General features: G+C 42.3%; 2 protein-coding genes and 1 pseudogene across 2 annotated transcripts; 1 reads left to right on the top strand and 2 right to left on the bottom strand.

The window, feature by feature from the left end:
• The first annotated feature begins 1,865 nt into the window (after positions 1–1,865).
• On the top strand, positions 1,866–3,659 carry LOC141829613 (cytochrome P450 703A2-like). The gene has a single exon (XM_074717127.1). The coding sequence runs from the start codon at positions 1,910–1,912 to the stop codon at positions 3,473–3,475; it is 1,566 nt and encodes a 521-aa protein (XP_074573228.1). The 5' UTR covers positions 1,866–1,909; the 3' UTR covers positions 3,476–3,659.
• An 8,374-nt stretch (positions 3,660–12,033) lies between these two features.
• Positions 12,034–12,972, bottom strand: LOC141829742 (uncharacterized; annotated as a pseudogene).
• Positions 12,973–15,403: 2,431 nt separating this feature from the next.
• Positions 15,404–17,037, bottom strand: LOC141829973 (AAA-ATPase At3g50940-like). Its single transcript, XM_074717431.1, has 2 exons — positions 15,939–17,037; positions 15,404–15,852 (listed from the first exon to the last, which is right to left on the bottom strand). The coding sequence occupies exons 1-2, from the start codon at positions 16,935–16,937 to the stop codon at positions 15,475–15,477; spliced, it is 1,377 nt and encodes a 458-aa protein (XP_074573532.1). The 5' UTR covers positions 16,938–17,037; the 3' UTR covers positions 15,404–15,474.
• Positions 17,038–17,364: the final 327 nt, after the last annotated feature.

Genomic DNA, 17,364 nt, shown 5'->3' with positions numbered 1-17,364 from the left:
TCCACAAAATCATATTGGTCCATTAAGGCTCTAATATCCAACAAATATATCATTTGTTGTACAATGAAGTCAACATTCTGTTTCAAAATTATTATAATTGGAGACCATTGTTTAACATTGCCTTTTGATTTTGGAACATTCATCTCTTACTCGATTCATTAGTAAAGCAATGATGTTATTAAGAACTTTATTTATAGTTTACTTATATACAAAATAATAAGATCATAAATGAAAATTAATTTTAATAATAATAATTTATTAATATTGATATATATTTTTTTACAATTTGACTATCTTTGTAAAGAAGAAGTGTTTTGACATAATGATAAAGTTATTATCGTGTGATCTAATAGTCATAGAATTAGAGATGTTCATATTTTGACATTTATTTATTAGTTGACCAATTACATTTTTTTATTGAGTACATAAAATATATATAATTATGAATAATTGTATTGAATAGAGATATTATGAATATACTTTTGATATAATAGTCATTACGAGGAATTAGAGATGTTCATATTAATGTAAATGATTTAATCTAAGATAAATATAAGATGTTGATGTCTTCAATTTATTTAAAATAGTGGGTATTTAAGGTGTGACAACTTTCTTATATGAATCGCTCAGAACGTTTGCTGTCGCACAAACCATTTTTCTGATGTATAAATTGGATGGTCTATTTGATCTTTACGACTAATTAGTCTTTGTGGCTATATGATCTTTGTAGTTTGATTTGGACAAGTGAGAGATGTTGGTAGTAGGAGTAGTAGAAGATGTGGGTAGTTATCAAAACTATCCATTTACCTCACCACTTACTCCACTACTCTCCCTTTATTAAAGGGTACATGTAAGTTCTTGAAAGAGGGGCTCCTGAATTTTTTTTAGAAGCTGTGTGTCTTTTATAAATCTTTTTGGTCGGTCTGGTCCCACGGAAGGAGGAACATTCATTATGATAGATGGATTGAAGGAGGAACATTCATTTGTTTGATTCGTCATAATAGTTCTTCAGATGATAACCATAAAAAAATAAGATCAACAAAAAATTATTTCTCATTTTTATTTGATAATTTATGTATTCAAATCAACACTTCCATGGCCTTCGATTGAAAGGCGCCGGAGGAGATCGATACAGAAGAGGCGTTCCAATTGACCCTGCGCAAAGAAAGCCACTGCGGGCTATGGCGCGGCCACGTTTGGCGCCTTCCCTGTTTCAGTGACCGACGATTTAGATGGAACGAAATAGCTGAAATAAATAATGGAAAACAATAAAAAACGAATTACTTTGAGATAAATCAATCATATGATATGACGGCCCACCAACATAAAGCTGACTTCTACTGTAATGTAACATCAATTAGTAGTACTGCAATCCTCGTGTTAATTATGAATCATGACTATACTCACAAATTTCATGTCGCAAGGGATCCCACCAAGTCCTTTCTCGGCGCTTTCTTCTTTCATATCGATTTCTTCTACAGACATTTCCTCACAAACCTATTGATCGTCCTTTTGTTTTTAACACAGATGTCCGAAATTCTCCCATAATGTTAGAGTTAAATCCACAGCACAATTTGTACTGCACTGTAGAATTGATCTTCCTTTATTATTGTTATAGTAGACATGTCCTTCCCATCTCATCTAATTTCCTTTTCTATGGGCTCATTCGTGTCTCCGGATGATTGTTCATCTGGTTCATGATTAATGCAGAACAGAAGAACAATTTTAATTTTTTTATTATTTTATTAAGTTAAAATTTAAAGTTATTTTGGTTTGTGATATTAGAGTCGTTAATTTATTTAAATTATTATTATGTCACTCATCTCCACTTTCCCAATCATCTGTATATAAATCTAAATCCAGAGGAGTTCAAGGCAAAGAGCATAGCACGCTTGTCCGAAGCTAAGAAATGGAGATGGTTAATTTCGGAGACATTCCATTCTCAATTCCTCTTGTTCTAATTCTCATGTTAATGTCCACTCTTCTGCTAACGGCTGCTGAGAAGAGGCGTCGTGTCTCCAAGTTGAGGCTTCCACCAGGGCCAGCAAGGTGGCCGATCGTCGGTAATCTGATGCAGCTGGGCCTTCTTCCCCACAAGGACATGGCTCGCTTCTGCTCCTCCTACGGCCCACTTGTCTATCTCCGCCTCGGCGCCGTCGACGCCATTACCACCGACGACCCGGCCGTCATCCGCGAGATCCTCATCCGGCAGGACAACCTCTTCGCATCCCGCCCGAAGTTGGTGTCCGCCTTCCAGTTGAGCTATGGTGGTAGGAACATCGCTTTCGCTTCGATGGGCCCGCAATGGAAGCGACTGCGCCGGACCTGCGTTGAGCACCTCCTCACCGCCAGGCGCTTCGAGTCTTTCGCCAGGAATAGGGCACTGGAGGTGCTCCACCTCATGCGCGATGTCCGAGAGAAGGCGTGCAAAGGCGAAATAATTGAAGTGAGCCAGGTACTCGGCGCCTTCATGATGAACAACGTGACGAGGATGCTCCTGGGGAGGCGGTACTTAGGGGCTGGCCCAGACGAGGCGGCCGAGCTATTGGACCTCACACACCAGTTGTTCTGGCTTCTGGGGTTGGTCTATCCCGGCGACTACCTACCGTTATGGAGGTGGCTCGTCGACCCCTTCGTTGGAATTGAGAAGAAGATTAGGGAGGCTTCCCGGAGGATGGATGGGTTCCTGCAGAGGGTTATCGACGAACACCGGCAAGCCATTGAGGCAAAGAATCTAACAGATGGTGAGCATGGCGCGGACAGGGACTTCGTTGATGTCTTGCTTTCCTTGCCAGGGGTGGAAGAGAAGGAGCGGATGGATGTTAGGGAGATGAAAGCCATAATGTCAGATATATTCACGGCGGCGAGTGATACTTCTGCAGTGGCGAGCGAGTGGGCGATGGCGGAGGCGATCAAGAACCCAAAGGTGCTGGAGCGGGCACAGGAGGAGCTGGACAGAGTGGTCGGACGGGATCGTATGGTGCGAGAGTCCGACTTGGGAGATCTGAACTACCTTCGGTGCATCGTCCGGGAGACCTTCCGGATGCACCCTCCAGCGCCGCTTCTGGTTCACCACGAGTCCACGCAGGCCACCGAGCTCATGGGGTACGACATCCCGGCGAAGACGCGGGTGTTCATCAACGCGCACGCATTGGGGAGGAACAAGCGCGTGTGGGGGGACAACGCAGACGAGTTCTTGCCAGAAAGGCACCTCCTAGCAGACGAGGTGAGGGTCGAGATTCTCCGCAAGGGTGAGCTCGAGATCTTACCCTTCGGCGAGGGGAAGAGGAAGTGCCCCGGCGCGACGATGGGAACGACGATGGTTCTGTTGGCCCTCGCAAATCTCTTCCATGGCTTCGACTGGGAGGCGCCGGAGGAGATCGATATGAAAGAGGCGTTCGGCTTGACCCTACACAAAGAGAAGCCGCTGCGGGCCATGGCGCGCCCGCGTTTGGCGCCTTCTCTGTTCCAGTGACCGACGATTTGGATGGCACGTAAGTAGCTGAAATAAATAATGTAAAAAAATAATAAACGAATTACTTTGAGATAAATCAATCATATGATATATATATGATGCCCCACGTACGAATGTAAAGCGACTTCCACTGTAATGTAACATGAATTAGTAGTACTGCACATCCTCGTGTTAATTATGTGAATCATGATTATACTCACAAATTTCATGTCACATGGGATCTCACCAAATCCTTTCATGGCGCTTTCTTCTTCCATATCGATATCTTCTACAGCCATTTCCTCACAAACCTATCGAACGTCCTTTTGTTTTTAACACAGATGTCCTAAATTCTCCCATAATATTAGAGTTAAATCCAAAGCACAATTTGTACTACACCTGTAGAATTGATGTTATAGTAGACATGTCCTTCCCATCTCATCTAATTTCCCTTTCTATGGGCTCATTAATTCGTGTCTCCGGATGATTGTTCATCTGGTTCAAGAATAATTTTAATTTTTTTATTAAGTTAAAATTTTAAAGATATTTTCGTTTGTGATATTAGAGTCGAGAGTTATCAGTTGGTATCAGAGTCGAACTGATCTTTTATCAGTATGTCATCGACAAGATATCAACACATCGACAACGCTTTTGATTGTGATATAGAACAGTGATTTCGAAGAGGTAATTGACAGATGGTTTGACTTAGTTGTGAATCAACTAACAGAGAAAATGACAGCGATGTTGTTGGAAGTCAAAGTAGAAGAAATTCAGCCCAACGCAATAACAATCACTAGACAAACTCGAATGCGGAGGCAGGTGACAGTAAGGAGGAGGATGTTTATGACGAGGAGGTTCCCTGTAGGCTTCGCATAACAGTTATGAAAGAGGATTGTAGACATTGGGAGATAGATATGAGAATTGAATTTTGAGTTTCATGACAGCTTACAATATGAAGCGTTTCTGGAGCTAGTCTCTCTAGAAGAAATTCTAAATTTTAAAGAGATGACAAATGACAATCGTGTGCCTCTAATTGCAATCAGATTGCGTGAGAGAGCGATTACATGGTGGCAATAACTGAAATTGATCCGAAATAGATTGGGTAAGATAAAAATAATAAAAATGACTAAAATTAATCTTTTATTCTACATCATTCACTATATCAGATGAACCTACTGATCCTAATTTGCCTATTTGTTTGGATTCAAATAAGGAGGTCAACAATCCTTTATTAACTGTGTAAGAAGACATTGTGGAGAATGATGATTATGAAGAAAGTGTAGAAGAGTTCATAGGAAATCCAATGTGTGATGAGGAGGTCATAAATGAAGTAATGTTGGAAGGAGATGTCAAGGCAACATTGGTAGTTTGGCGTTCCTATTTGATGTCAAAATTAGCAGTGAACAATAATTAGCTACGGAGTAATCTATTTCAATCGACGTGTACAATCATTTTTGCTCCACAGGTTGATGCAGTTGGTACTTGCATGAGTGTTTGTCACAATGGGTCTTGGTGTCTGACCTCTTCCGTGCAAAAGGGTTCTGCATTAGGATTAACACCCCTGGTGATTTACCCCTTTCAAAATGTGTGCAACCATCCTGGAGGGACTGCTATGTTAGTGTGTGCACCTATGTGCCAAGACACTCTTATGTATTTATGGATAATTATTTCATAAAGACAAATATTTATTGTTAATCATTTACTTTTCTATATGTATGTGATTAATGATAAAGTCCCATAGATTAATGGTTATATTAATCTGTAAACTGTCCTTGATCGGATAAATATCTAGAGGGGGCATAGATATTTAGATCAACGTTGAGTATGACTAGGTCGAGATAGACTGAGGGATGGATATCCAAGTTACTTGGGGGTGCCTCAAGTTTAGAGGTACACTGGACACAACCCACTTGAGAGAAGATCACATATTAAGCATCATTAGTCATTTCTCTTATGAACAAGTGTAACTAATCTTTTGACTTGAGATTTTCATTTATTCTATGCATAGAGTTATAATCTTTGATGCCGTTAAAAGTAGTCTTTAATTGGATTATAATTTATACAGTTGTTGGGTGTATGACAAAGTGTAGAGAGAATAATATTGAGTTAATATAGGATTCATCGCTCTCTTGGATTAGAGAGTTAACATCCTGGCCGCTTGATAGAGATATTAGTGACTCGAAATTCATGGCTATGGGGGAATAATTTATCATTCAAGAGGAGTCTATTATGACTTGGAAATAATTAAGGAAAATAATTAATTGGTGATGATGCATAGTGCATTGAATTAATTGAGATGTAGTCTAGATGAAAAGATTGAATTACATAGTAATCGATTCATGGTGGTTTATAGTTTATGACTAATATTTTATCATATTGGGTGACTAAAAACTATTGCTAGATGGTTACCTTAGTCTGTGTATGGATTTACACTGCCTTCGTATATAAAACCTAGAGGGTCACTCATATAGCACATAGATATGAACAATATATGTAATTGATTATTTTAGTAGATATCTTTATTTATTATATCTATCTTTTAATGGATATTCAATCTTTATCGTCGAATATTCTATCTAAATATTTTATTATCATCTAGATTATATTTTTATTCAAATTTAAATTATTTGAAGCTATGAATATTTATTAAATTCTTAAGAAAATAAATTTTAAAAATTAAAGATAAAAATTAATAAATTAAACATATAGAAGAAATAATAAAATATTAAAAATAGTTTATCCAACGTCATCATCTTATAAAAATAGCATCAGTTTATATAAAGATTTTTTTTCATTCAACTATTATTATTTAACAAAAATATATTAAAATTAATATCATATCAAAAAATATAATTAATAAAAATGAATTAAACATTGATAATCTAGTATTAATTTAGTCATATTATACATCATCATTCATAAAATAAACTAGATCAGTTTCAACAACTAACTAATCATAAATTTCTTTCCTATAAAAATTTAAAATGATGAAGAGAAATATAAATAATTGACATAATAATTCACTTGACATTGTTAGTAAAATTTGGATTTTATTTGAGATTTGAAAAAAAAAAAGTAATATATATATATAGTCCCGATCAATACATCGTGGATGATTAAATCATCAGTTCACGAACTGCTGATATGCACGCTCCTCGAAAATAGTCACTCGAAGAGATAAAAATACCTAAAAAACACTCAAAAGAGAGTTAGAATAGCGTTGGGAGTAAGTCCCAGTAAACCACTTCGACGCTCAAGTTAGGGTTTTACATGAGAAAAAAGTTTAATGACTTAGAAAAATTAGGATTGATGTGTGTATACCTATGCTCATGGGTATGAGGCCTCTTTTATAGAGTTGTTAATATTTATTTAAGAAATATTTTTCTTATTCTCCGAGCGAAACGGTCTTAGGATTTCATAATCTTAAGAATGAATTGGCTTTATGACTTTATCCCGTATAACACATGGCGGTAACAGATTTTCGTCACATCACAAGCATCCTCAATTAGCCTAGTCGAAGGAGACGTAGTCCGACTAACTAGACTGTGCTGAGTTATCATCGGGATACCTTGATGAGGTGTCATCGCTCTGCCCCATATGGATGAAATGGCCATAACAGGATCGCGAGCTCGGGGCTCGGTGTAAGGGTATGTCGCGAGCTCAGGGTTCGGTGCTCCAAGTCTGTCATAAGACTAAGTCACAAGCTCAGGGCTCGGTGCTCCAGGCTTGTCATAAGACTAAGTCGCAAGCTCGGGGCTTGATGCTCCAAGCTTGTCGTAAGGCAAAGTCGTGAGCTCGGGACTCGGTGCTCCAAGCCTGTCGTAAGACAAAGTCGCAAGTTCGGGGCTCGGTGTTCCAAGTCTGTCGTAAGATAAAATCACGAACTTGGAGCTTGGTATTCCAAGTCTGTCGTAAGGTAAAGTCACAAGCTCGAGGCTTGAGATTCCAAGTCTGTCGGGAGCTCGGAGCTCTATTTTCCCGGCATGTTATAAGGCAAAGTCGTGAGCTCGGGGCTCGGTATTTTGGGCTTGTCATAAGGCAAAGTCATGAGCTCGGGGTTCGGTGTTCCGAGCCTGTCGTAATGCAAAGTTGCAAGCTCGGGGCTCGGTGTTTCGGGCATGTCGTAAGGCAAAGTCGCAAGCTCGGAGTTTGATGCTCTAGGCTTGTAGTAAGGCAAAGTCGTGAGCTCGGGGTTTTTTGTTCTATGTCTGTCGTAAGGCAAAGTCGCGAACTTGGCACTTGAGCTTCCAGACCTGTCGTAACGCAAAGTCGCAAGCTCGGGCCTCTGTGTTCAGGCCTGTCATAAGTGAAGTCACAAGCTCGAGGCCTGATGTTTCAGGTCTATTTAAGGCAAAGTCGCAAGCTCGGGGCCTCGATGTTCCAAGCCTATCGTAAGGCAAAGTCGCGAGCTCGAGGCTCAATGTTCCAGACCAATTTTGAGGCAAAGTCACGAGCACAGGGCTTGGTGTTCCAAGTCTATCATAAGACAAAGTCACGAGCTCGGGGCTCGCTGTTCCAGGCCTATCATAAGGCAAAGTCGCGACCTTGGGGCTCGGTGTTTCAAGCTTGTCGTAAGGCAAAGTCGTGAGCTCGGGGCTCAGTGTTCTAAGTCTATCGTAAGGCAAAATTGCGAGCTCGAAACTTGATGTTCCAGGCCTGTCGTAAGACAAAGTCGCGAGCTTGAGACTCGGTGTTCCAGGCCTATCATAAGGCAAAGTCACTAGATCGGACCTTGGTATTCCAAGCCTGTAATATCTTGGATCATCATGGAAAATATTTGATAATATTATATTTCTAACATTGATGAAATGGTTTAAATATGTCGAAGCCCTTCATTGGCAGTGTCGGTTCATCGTCAACTTCAGGCTTTAGATTCGCTAGTAATGAGAGAGACCACTGGTTTTTGCGTTCTGTCCGCGACAATTTTCGAGTCTAGGGAGGTCGGACCCTGAGAAAAGTAATTGCTGATGGATGTCACTGGTTCGAGACTAAGAGAGTTTTTGGAAGTACCTGAGAGTTTCTAGAAATATTTCAAGTGAACAAATATTAAATGAAGCAATATTATAAGCATTAGTAATCTGATGAATAAATTATAAGATAAAGAGTGTTAAAGAAAATATCCTGATGATCCAAAGAGAAGCTTATGCTGAATATTGAGGCTCTACTTCAATAATGGTAGGAACGACTCCTTGTCTGATGACATTTGCTAGATAGTATATGTCTTGAGCCAACACTGTCACAGTTGCAGTGATAGCCAAATCATTTTTTTTTCTTCTAAAAAATTACACTTCATTTAGATCTTGTAGGGAGTATTCTCCAACTTATTCGTTATATGTGTGGCATCATTTTGGAGCTATAGAAACTGTTAGATTTGAGAGGTGTCCTAAGGCAATCGCCTTACGGTTATACTATTTATTAGATAAATAGTAATTCACTATTTGAGTACACATTCCATATGTGTTTGATCGGATCTTAAACTTGAATACTGAATATCCGCAATACAATTCATAGCATGAGAGAATTTGTGATTGGATCACAACTCGTGAGCATCTTTACATGTGCAATTATGAGTGTATTGAAATTATCCCTAGTCAAGGAATTGATGAGCACGGACGTCATCGATTCTGTCGAGACTAGCACGTTTTGAACTCCTTGGTTAGCCAAGCAGCTGATCTCACTGCTGTCAACATTAGATGTTGAGAGTTAAACGTGGATGCTGATTAAAGGTAACTGGTTCATTGGAGTGACTTGTCTTGAGACTTCATATGGTTCTATATATATGTCAATGAAGATCTCAATGCAGCTTAAGTGCGAGTTTCCTTTGACTTGCGGTATTCAAGTCATCTTGGTCATGGAGGCTTATACTTTAACATCTTAAGTAAGCATCTCTGAGGAGGTGTGGATCCGAGATGATTGGGTATAAGTCGAAGTGTCCGAAGGTGTTTAAATAGCCCATAGAGGATTCACCGCTCCTTGACAAAGGAGACGTATACCTTGTGGCCGCTTGTCAGGATTGTTACTAAAAGTCTTTGGCCAAAGCATTACATGTCAAGAGTACGGTACTCTTGGATACGTGTACGAGTAACTTGAATCCACAGGACAAGAAAGCAGCTTGGGCTAGGTGTGACGTAGTCCGCCTAGTGGGGACTGACACATAGACCATGTCCTGAACCAAGCGGGTATAAGACGGTGAAAGGAACAAGGCACGATTCAGTGTAGCTGCTGAAAGGTTTAGAACTGTTCTGAAATCAATCATTGATTTTTCGGTCAATTGGGGTTCATCTGCAAAAAGGTGGATCTGCCACCTTACCGGCCCCACACGGTCGGCCCCACGACCATCTGTGAGGAGGTAAATTGAGAAAGTGCAGTTGATTACGACGCAGGAGGGTATTGCCTGGCTTCGCCACGTCAATTGGAGTTCATGATATACTACTAGGTGTCACTCATGATCGTTCCGTAATTAATGGTTAATTACGGACGGCCAACATAACCGAGAACCTATTGGGTGACACGCACAACAAGTTCTCCAAAGGATTTAAAACGAGTTTGAGAATTAGATTCTCAGAACGAGAGAAATAAAGTCTGGTTGGACTAGACAATGGACAAAATGATGGAACTCGTCTTACGAAGACGAAACGAACGAAACTGATTTCATTCAAATCAGAGTTCATTTGGTTAGTGAACCAAGTGATTTAGTTTTGAATCAAATTGGATCAATTTGGTTTGGTTTGAACCAAACTCGAATTAATCGGTATATGGGTTTCGGATATCGAGCTACGAGATGGGGTTTAGGATTGGATCCAAACTTAATATAAGATGTTATATATGATATAACATTAAAAAGAAATGAACGGTTGAGATCAAAATCAATTTAATCACAACCATTCAATTATCCATCTTTAGCTACAGTAACCCTAATTTATATGTGAACCGGTTACAAATTTTGGTTTGGTTTTTTTTCACGAGAAAAGGTTTTAGGGCCGGCTACTGTAGCTGGTCTGTCGCGCGACAAAAACAGGGGAGACCCTGTTCGTCTCTTAGCCGAAACCCGCAAGCCACAAAAAGCCCTTTCTTCTCCCTGCCACATGCCTGGTCCTTCTTCCTCGCTGCGAAGCGCCGACGCTTGCCAACCACTGGTGCTGCTTGGCCGCCGGAGAAGCGAGAGATTGGGACCCTAGCCGCGCACGAGGGATCTTCTTCCTTGGGAGCTGAGGTGCGCCGTTGTCACGCTTTGTTCGCGCGAGGTTAGCTTCTTCTCTGCCCCGCGACAAAAGCAGAGCACTGTTCTTCTTTTCATGGTGGCCACGGCGTCTCCTTCTTCCTTGCTGAGATTCACGAGGGAGGGGATCGCGGCATCCAGCTCACAGCGGTGGCTTCCGGTGCTCGCGAGCTGGCTTCTCTGCTCGCGCGAGGTGGCTTCCCTGCTCGCACGAGAGGAGCCTCTGTCGGAGAAACAAAGTGCTGGCGATGGCGACCGCCGTGCGTGGAGAAGGAAGGAAAACCCTAGGGTGGCTGGCTTCTCGTTGTAGCTGTTTTTCCTTCGCCGGATGTTGGAAACCTAGGACACTGCTCGTAGAAAAGAACTGTGGCAGATCTCTCTTCGCTCTCTGTTCTCTGCCACCAAAGCCCGAACTAACCTCTTCTGCCATTGGTTGGTCTCCGGAGGAAGTCATCGCCGGAGAGGAGCTTCTGCCGGAGTTGCTGCCGGAGAAGACCGTGAGAGAGTGGACGAGGTTTTGTTCGTGTGATATTGTTCATGTTTGGCTTTGTGGGAAAAGAGAGAAAGTTTGTTCTTGTTCGGTCATGTAACAAATCTCGTTCGCGGAAACTTACGAAGTTTCCGAAGAATATCCCATCTTCGTCGGAAAGGTTCCGATCAATTTGTCCTGAATCGGCGGTCAATGTTTGACCACCAAATACTACATCGGGAATACGATTCTCGATGTTAGTTAGAAAGCTCCGGAATGATCGTAACACACATTGTTGCGTAATTTTCGGAATAAGGCTTCTCTCGATTCGATCGTCATCAATCATCGGCTAGTACCGAAGACGATGACGCGACTCGTGGCTTCCGAAGCCGTCCAAACGGGAGCTTGGCGTGGATCACCAGTAGAGGCGGGACTCGGACGAGGATCGCTCGATTAATTCAACATGGCTCAACATCGTTATCGCGAGGTACACGTTTAGAATAATTTTATTCTGTAAATTTTAATTGTGCAAGTAGAATAAATTTTATTCAGAAAAATTTTAATTTCCTGCCATGCCTTGTATGCTATTATTTCCTACTATGCATGCGTGTGTATGATAATAATTAGTTTAATTATTTGTTATATTTTTGCTGCGCACGTTTACGAAACGTGTAGACACGTTTACTGAATATTGAGGCTGTACTTCAATAATGGTAGGAACGACTCCTTGTACGATGACATTTGCTAGAGAGTATATGTCTTGAGCCAACACTGTCGCAGTTGCAGTGATAGCCAAATCATTTTTTTTTCTTCCAAAAAATTACACTTCATTTAGATCTTGTAGGGAGTATTCTCCAACTTATTCGTTATATGTGTGGCATCATTTTGGAGCTATAGAAACCAATCGAAAAGCTCATGGGCTCCCTTTAGAAGCTCCTTATTCCCGTTGCAGGAGTGCACTATCCGGGACTGCTCGATGCTGAGTTTGCGTGTGATCCACACGACTTAGAAGTATATATACTGGGAAGGTGGGAGGTAGATCGACCTTGATGGCATCGACCTCTAGCCAAATCAGGACCGACGGACCTTGACTCCCTTGAGGTCCTTGATGCCGCCATACCTGACAACGCTATAGACCTTGGTCTCATAGTAGATTAGACACTCGAAGTCGACATAGCAAGGGCCGTCGAGATCGACAGAGAAGCTTCCGTTGGAACTCAGGGAGAAGGACTTGACCATTTCGGGGAGGAGGCCCGAGGGGAGGCTATATTGAGGGAGGAGATCAAAGATGGTGGTGCCGTTAGAAACCGAGGAGTGGTCTTTGATGGAAGCGAGGGAGAGAAGAAGAAGATAGGAGAGGAGGAGGAGAAAGAAGAAGTGAGAAGAAGATGTTATATATTTGATGTTCGGCGTGAGCCGAATGCGGGTAAAAGCACCGAGCCGACTATTAACGTTTGGACTGGCGTCCAGATGAGACTCGGATAAGGAATCGTCCTAAGGGAAGATTTGGTTCGAGGGAGGATTCGACTTGATGGAGGACTCGGCTCACGTGAAGATTCAGCTTGAAAGAGAGGATTCAGATTGAGGGAGGACTCGGCTCGTGAGAGGATTCGGCTCGGGATTGTGCCTTGGACACCGAGGAGTCGGCTCCGTATTCCATATTCAAAACGCATCCGGATGCAGAGAGACTCGGCTCCCGGATAAAGGGATCCTGAGTCAAGGACTGACTCAGGCCAGCCTTAGGGTCGATAGAAATGGACTGACACGAGAGTCGGGTCGGATGTCAAACCGCTCGATCAGCTCCGTCTGTCTATACCGACAACCACCCATAACAGTTGATTTATTCAAATGGACCATGCAACTTTTGGCGTCCATATAATTGTGACTTGCACTGAACCTATTTGTTGTCTTTTATATTTTGTTTTAATATGGGTTTTGAGGAGAAAGGGAGCTTTGATGGATAAAGTTACTATAGTGTGATCTGGTGGTCACAAATTTGAGTCGTATGCTTCCCTAGGACACTGAATTGGCGGATTTGGTGAAAACTTCATATATCAAGTTGCCCTTTTTATAAGTTCTAAGGAGTTCAATAATAGCAGAATAGTTGTCGATCAACGTAGTTAAACAGATGTGCCTTTTTTTATGACAAGTTATATTAAGATGTTTGGTAATATCAAGCCGACTGTATCTGTGCTTAGTTTTGAATAAAAATTATAATGAATTTTACACGGCATTGGTTGAGTAGAAAAATCAAATCAAAGGGGTGGATTTTCATGGATTGAGACAGCTTGATGGGTGCGTTATCCTTTTGTTTTGTGTTCATCTGTTTGAAATGAACAAGCATAGATATATAAGAGCAAGAGGGTTATGAAAGGATCAGTAAATCTTAAACCCAATCTAGTAAGCATAATAGATGTGCTAGATTGGGCAGTCAGGATGGCTCAGTTTATTAGCTTTCACTACAAGACTTTACGTACCAGTTTCTGTGGATGTAAGCATACATCTAATCCTCTCTCAGTTAAAACTGAAAATGTTTTTACGTAAGTCTGATAATCAGTTCATCCATGAAGTAGTAGATGCTGCATCTCCACTCTGTAGTTCTAATATGGTGTTTAAGCTTAAATCTGCAATATCCTCTCTTCTTCCGCTCGTGAGCACCTTGTCTATTTATGTAGACTGCATGGAAAGACCAAGCAACATCTTTTTAGCGATCTATCTCTATAGATCTTAATACTGTGGATTTAGGTCGCTTCTCTCATGTTTTTCACGGAGAACAATTGACTAACCATAATTTGACTGACTATAGAACAGATATATCGTTTCCTTTTATGAATATGTTATCAACATATAATTACAGGAATACGATTGCACTCCCACTAACTTCCTTATACACAAAGGGTTCGTCGGATTTTATGAGAAATCAAACTCTTTGATTGCCTCATCAAAACGAATATTCCACCGAGTTCCTAACTTGGCATTAATGAAATCTGTTTCCGACTTCATGGTTGTAAACCATTTATCCCTTTCTGAACTTTTCAGAACTTCTTCATGATCAGTAGTTTACTCATGCTCGATGAGTAACACGTAATCTGATTCACTTACGAGAGATCTATATTTCTCCGGAATATTACGTGATCTACTGGATCCATGAAGAGGTTGTGTCTCAATAGGTTCAGTCGATAGCTCATCACTATGAACAATCGGTTGTGGTTCGCGACTAGGTGTCTCATTTATGTCTATTTGAGTCTTTTGAACTTCACGAAGTTCTAACTCAGCTCCCACTGTTTCCTGCAAGAGAGGCTCTTCCAGGAATATGATATGACGTGAAACAAACGCTTTTGTTCCACGGGAGACTATAATTGGTAACCCCTTGTTTCCTTAGGGTATCCAATAGACATTTATCAGATTTAGCATCCAACTAATCTGACACAGTCCTCTTCACATAAGCGGACAACCTCATATCTTCAAGTAAGATAACCGAAGATTTTACTACTCCATATCTCGTATGAAATAAAAGAGACTACCTTGGTCGAAGCTCTGTTTAACAATTAAACAGTTATCTCAAGTGCGTTCCCTAAAATGTTCTTAGAAGAATCGCATGATTTATCTTTAACCTAATCATGTCTAATAAGGTTCGGTTCCATCTCTCAATACCCCGTTACGCTTGGGTGTATACGACGAAGTCTATTGAAACAATATTTCATTGACTCTAAGATAATCCTGAAACTCTTGACTCAAGTATTCACCACCTCGATCGGATCGAAGTGTTCTAATACTCTTGTCAAACTGTTTTCTACTTCAATTCTGAATTCTTTAAACTTTTCAAAATTCTCACTAGACCCATTTTTGACATCCTAATGTTGCCGCGTGTAAGTTGTTCACTTCCTCACTCACTTTATTGATCTTTGTGCCAAAATCATTAACACTTCAATTGTCATCCTCCTTGTGCCCATTCAACCTTGTCACATTGCACACCCATCTTGATAATCGATCATCGTTGCTCCTCTCTTCTTCTGTCGTCTTTGTGCTCGATCATCATTGCCGTTGTACATGATCACCTTCATCTGCTGATTGCCTCCCTTTTGAAAGTGGGGGACATTCTGACGGAGCCGTCGAGGTAAACAAGAGAGAAGCTCAGAGCACCCAATGCGCTTTCCTAGAGTGAACACTCATCGTTTCATTTTGACAAATTGGTCAAGCAATAAATTGTGAAAATACAAAATAAATTTTACAAAATAAAAAAAAAAACATTAAAGTGCTTATGAAAATTGCGTTTTAATTCGTGGGTATATGACCAGTTCGATCTGATACTATTAGTATTAATTGTTACTCTTATTCTTTAATGGCATTATCAGTTTTCTCCTTTCTTTTGATGTGAAGGAGCTTGATCAGCCCCTGGAATGCTTCATCGGCTTCCTCGCTCCTCATGAGCTCCCCCGCAACCTCCGCCGGTGAGACATCCACCTCCTGGATCAGCGCTTCGATCTCGGGGAAGAGCGAGTGGTCGTCGACCGAGTGGTAGTTCGAAGCTAGGATTCGGAAGCCGCAGGGTGTGCAATAGCCCATGTGGATGTGCATGTCCATCCGACCCGGCCGAAGCAACGCCGGGTCCAGTCGATCCTTGTAGTTGGTGGTGAAGACGATGATCCTTTCGTCGGCGGCGCTCGACCATAGCCCATCCACAAAGTTCAGCAGCCCAGAAAGAGTCACCTGTAACAACGATATGATCATTTAGATTTTGTTTCTACATGATAAAAAGAAGAAAAAGGTGTCTCTTTTATATGATTGTCGATTACCTTTTCTCGATCCTCCTCGGCTGCGGGTGTTGTCGTCGTTTTGTCTTCTCTGTTCTGCTGCATCTCCATGGAGCAGTCGATGTCCTCCACCACTAGTATTGACCTGTTCGTCGTCGACATCATCAGCGTTCGTAACTCCGAGTTGGAGGTCACCTCCGACAACCCCAAATCGTAGACATCGAAGTGCAAAAAGTTGGCCATCGCCGCAATCAGCGACGACTTGCCAGTCCCCGGCGGCCCGTACAGCAAGTATCCCCGCTTCCACGCCCTCCCTATCTTCCGGTAGTACTCCTTCCGCCTCGCGAACCGCTCCAGATCTTCCACCACCGCCCGCTTCATCTCCTCCTCCATCGCCAGCGTTGCGAAGCTCCCCGGGTGCCGCAGAGTCGCCTCTCTCCAATTCTGGTACTCGTTCGTGTACAGCTTACGCGTCCGCTCCTCTTTCCGCATCGCCTTCGACCGCTCCAGCACGTGAGGAAGGTACGATTTCAGGCACGCCTCCTTGTGCCGCTTGTGGCAGCTCACCTCGAACGACCGCTCCTGACGCAGCGGCGCCTCCGCCCTGTGGTACCCGAAGTTGCCTTGGCGGCGGCGGGAGGAGAGGGTGGCGTTCTGCTGAAGCAGAACCAGGCGCCACGTGTAGCGCACACCCTCGTGCACGTCGACCACTTCCTCGCCTCTCTCCATCGTGACCCGGAGCGCGTCGGAGTCTTCTTCCTCCGGCCAGCCGACGCGGAGGCGGCGAGTGGAGGAGGCGACTTGGCTGAGGCCGCCGACGTAGATCTCAGCAGCCTTGAACATCTTGTTCGACGCGAAGCCGTCGAACTCGTCGACAACGACGGTGATAACAGAGGAGAGTCGACCAAAGAGAGATGCGAATGAGGTGGACAGATAGTCCCGCAGGTCGTCGGGGATGAGGTCGTTGGCGATGGTGCGGACGAGGACGGCGGAGGCGGCGATGGAGACAGCGGTGGAGAAAAAGGTTTTGGTGGTGGCCATATTTACTCCGCCACCGCCGTCACCTGGAGAGGATTGGAAGGGGAACGTCTACTGGGGAACAGAAGCGAAGCGGAGGAGGTTACAAAGGCGGTGGCGCTGATTGTCTACTGGGGAAGAGAAGCGAAGCGGAGGAGGTTAGGTTATAAAGGCGGTGGCGCTGATTGCTTGTTCAACAAGGATCAAACGGCCATTGTTGACGGTTTGGAATACAAGTTTCCTCATTTTTATTAAAAAAATAATTGGTCTAAGTTTCTGTCGTTTCATAAATTTTTCAATCCATTCTTACAACAGTCCCATGTGGTTGACAGCTCAGCCTCGGTCAGCAATCTTATATCCTCAATTTCATGATTATCTATAAAAAAAATAAATTAAAAAAATTATAATTAATCATCATGAAAAAAATATTATTTTAATTTTATTAAAATTT

Source organism: Curcuma longa, chromosome 5, assembly GCF_044706935.1.
Source record: "Curcuma longa cultivar G26 ecotype Majalengka, Jawa Barat chromosome 5, ITB_CL_G26_1.1, whole genome shotgun sequence".
Lineage (NCBI taxonomy): Eukaryota > Viridiplantae > Streptophyta > Magnoliopsida > Zingiberales > Zingiberaceae > Curcuma > Curcuma longa.
This window is presented reverse-complemented; position numbering and strand designations above follow the sequence as displayed.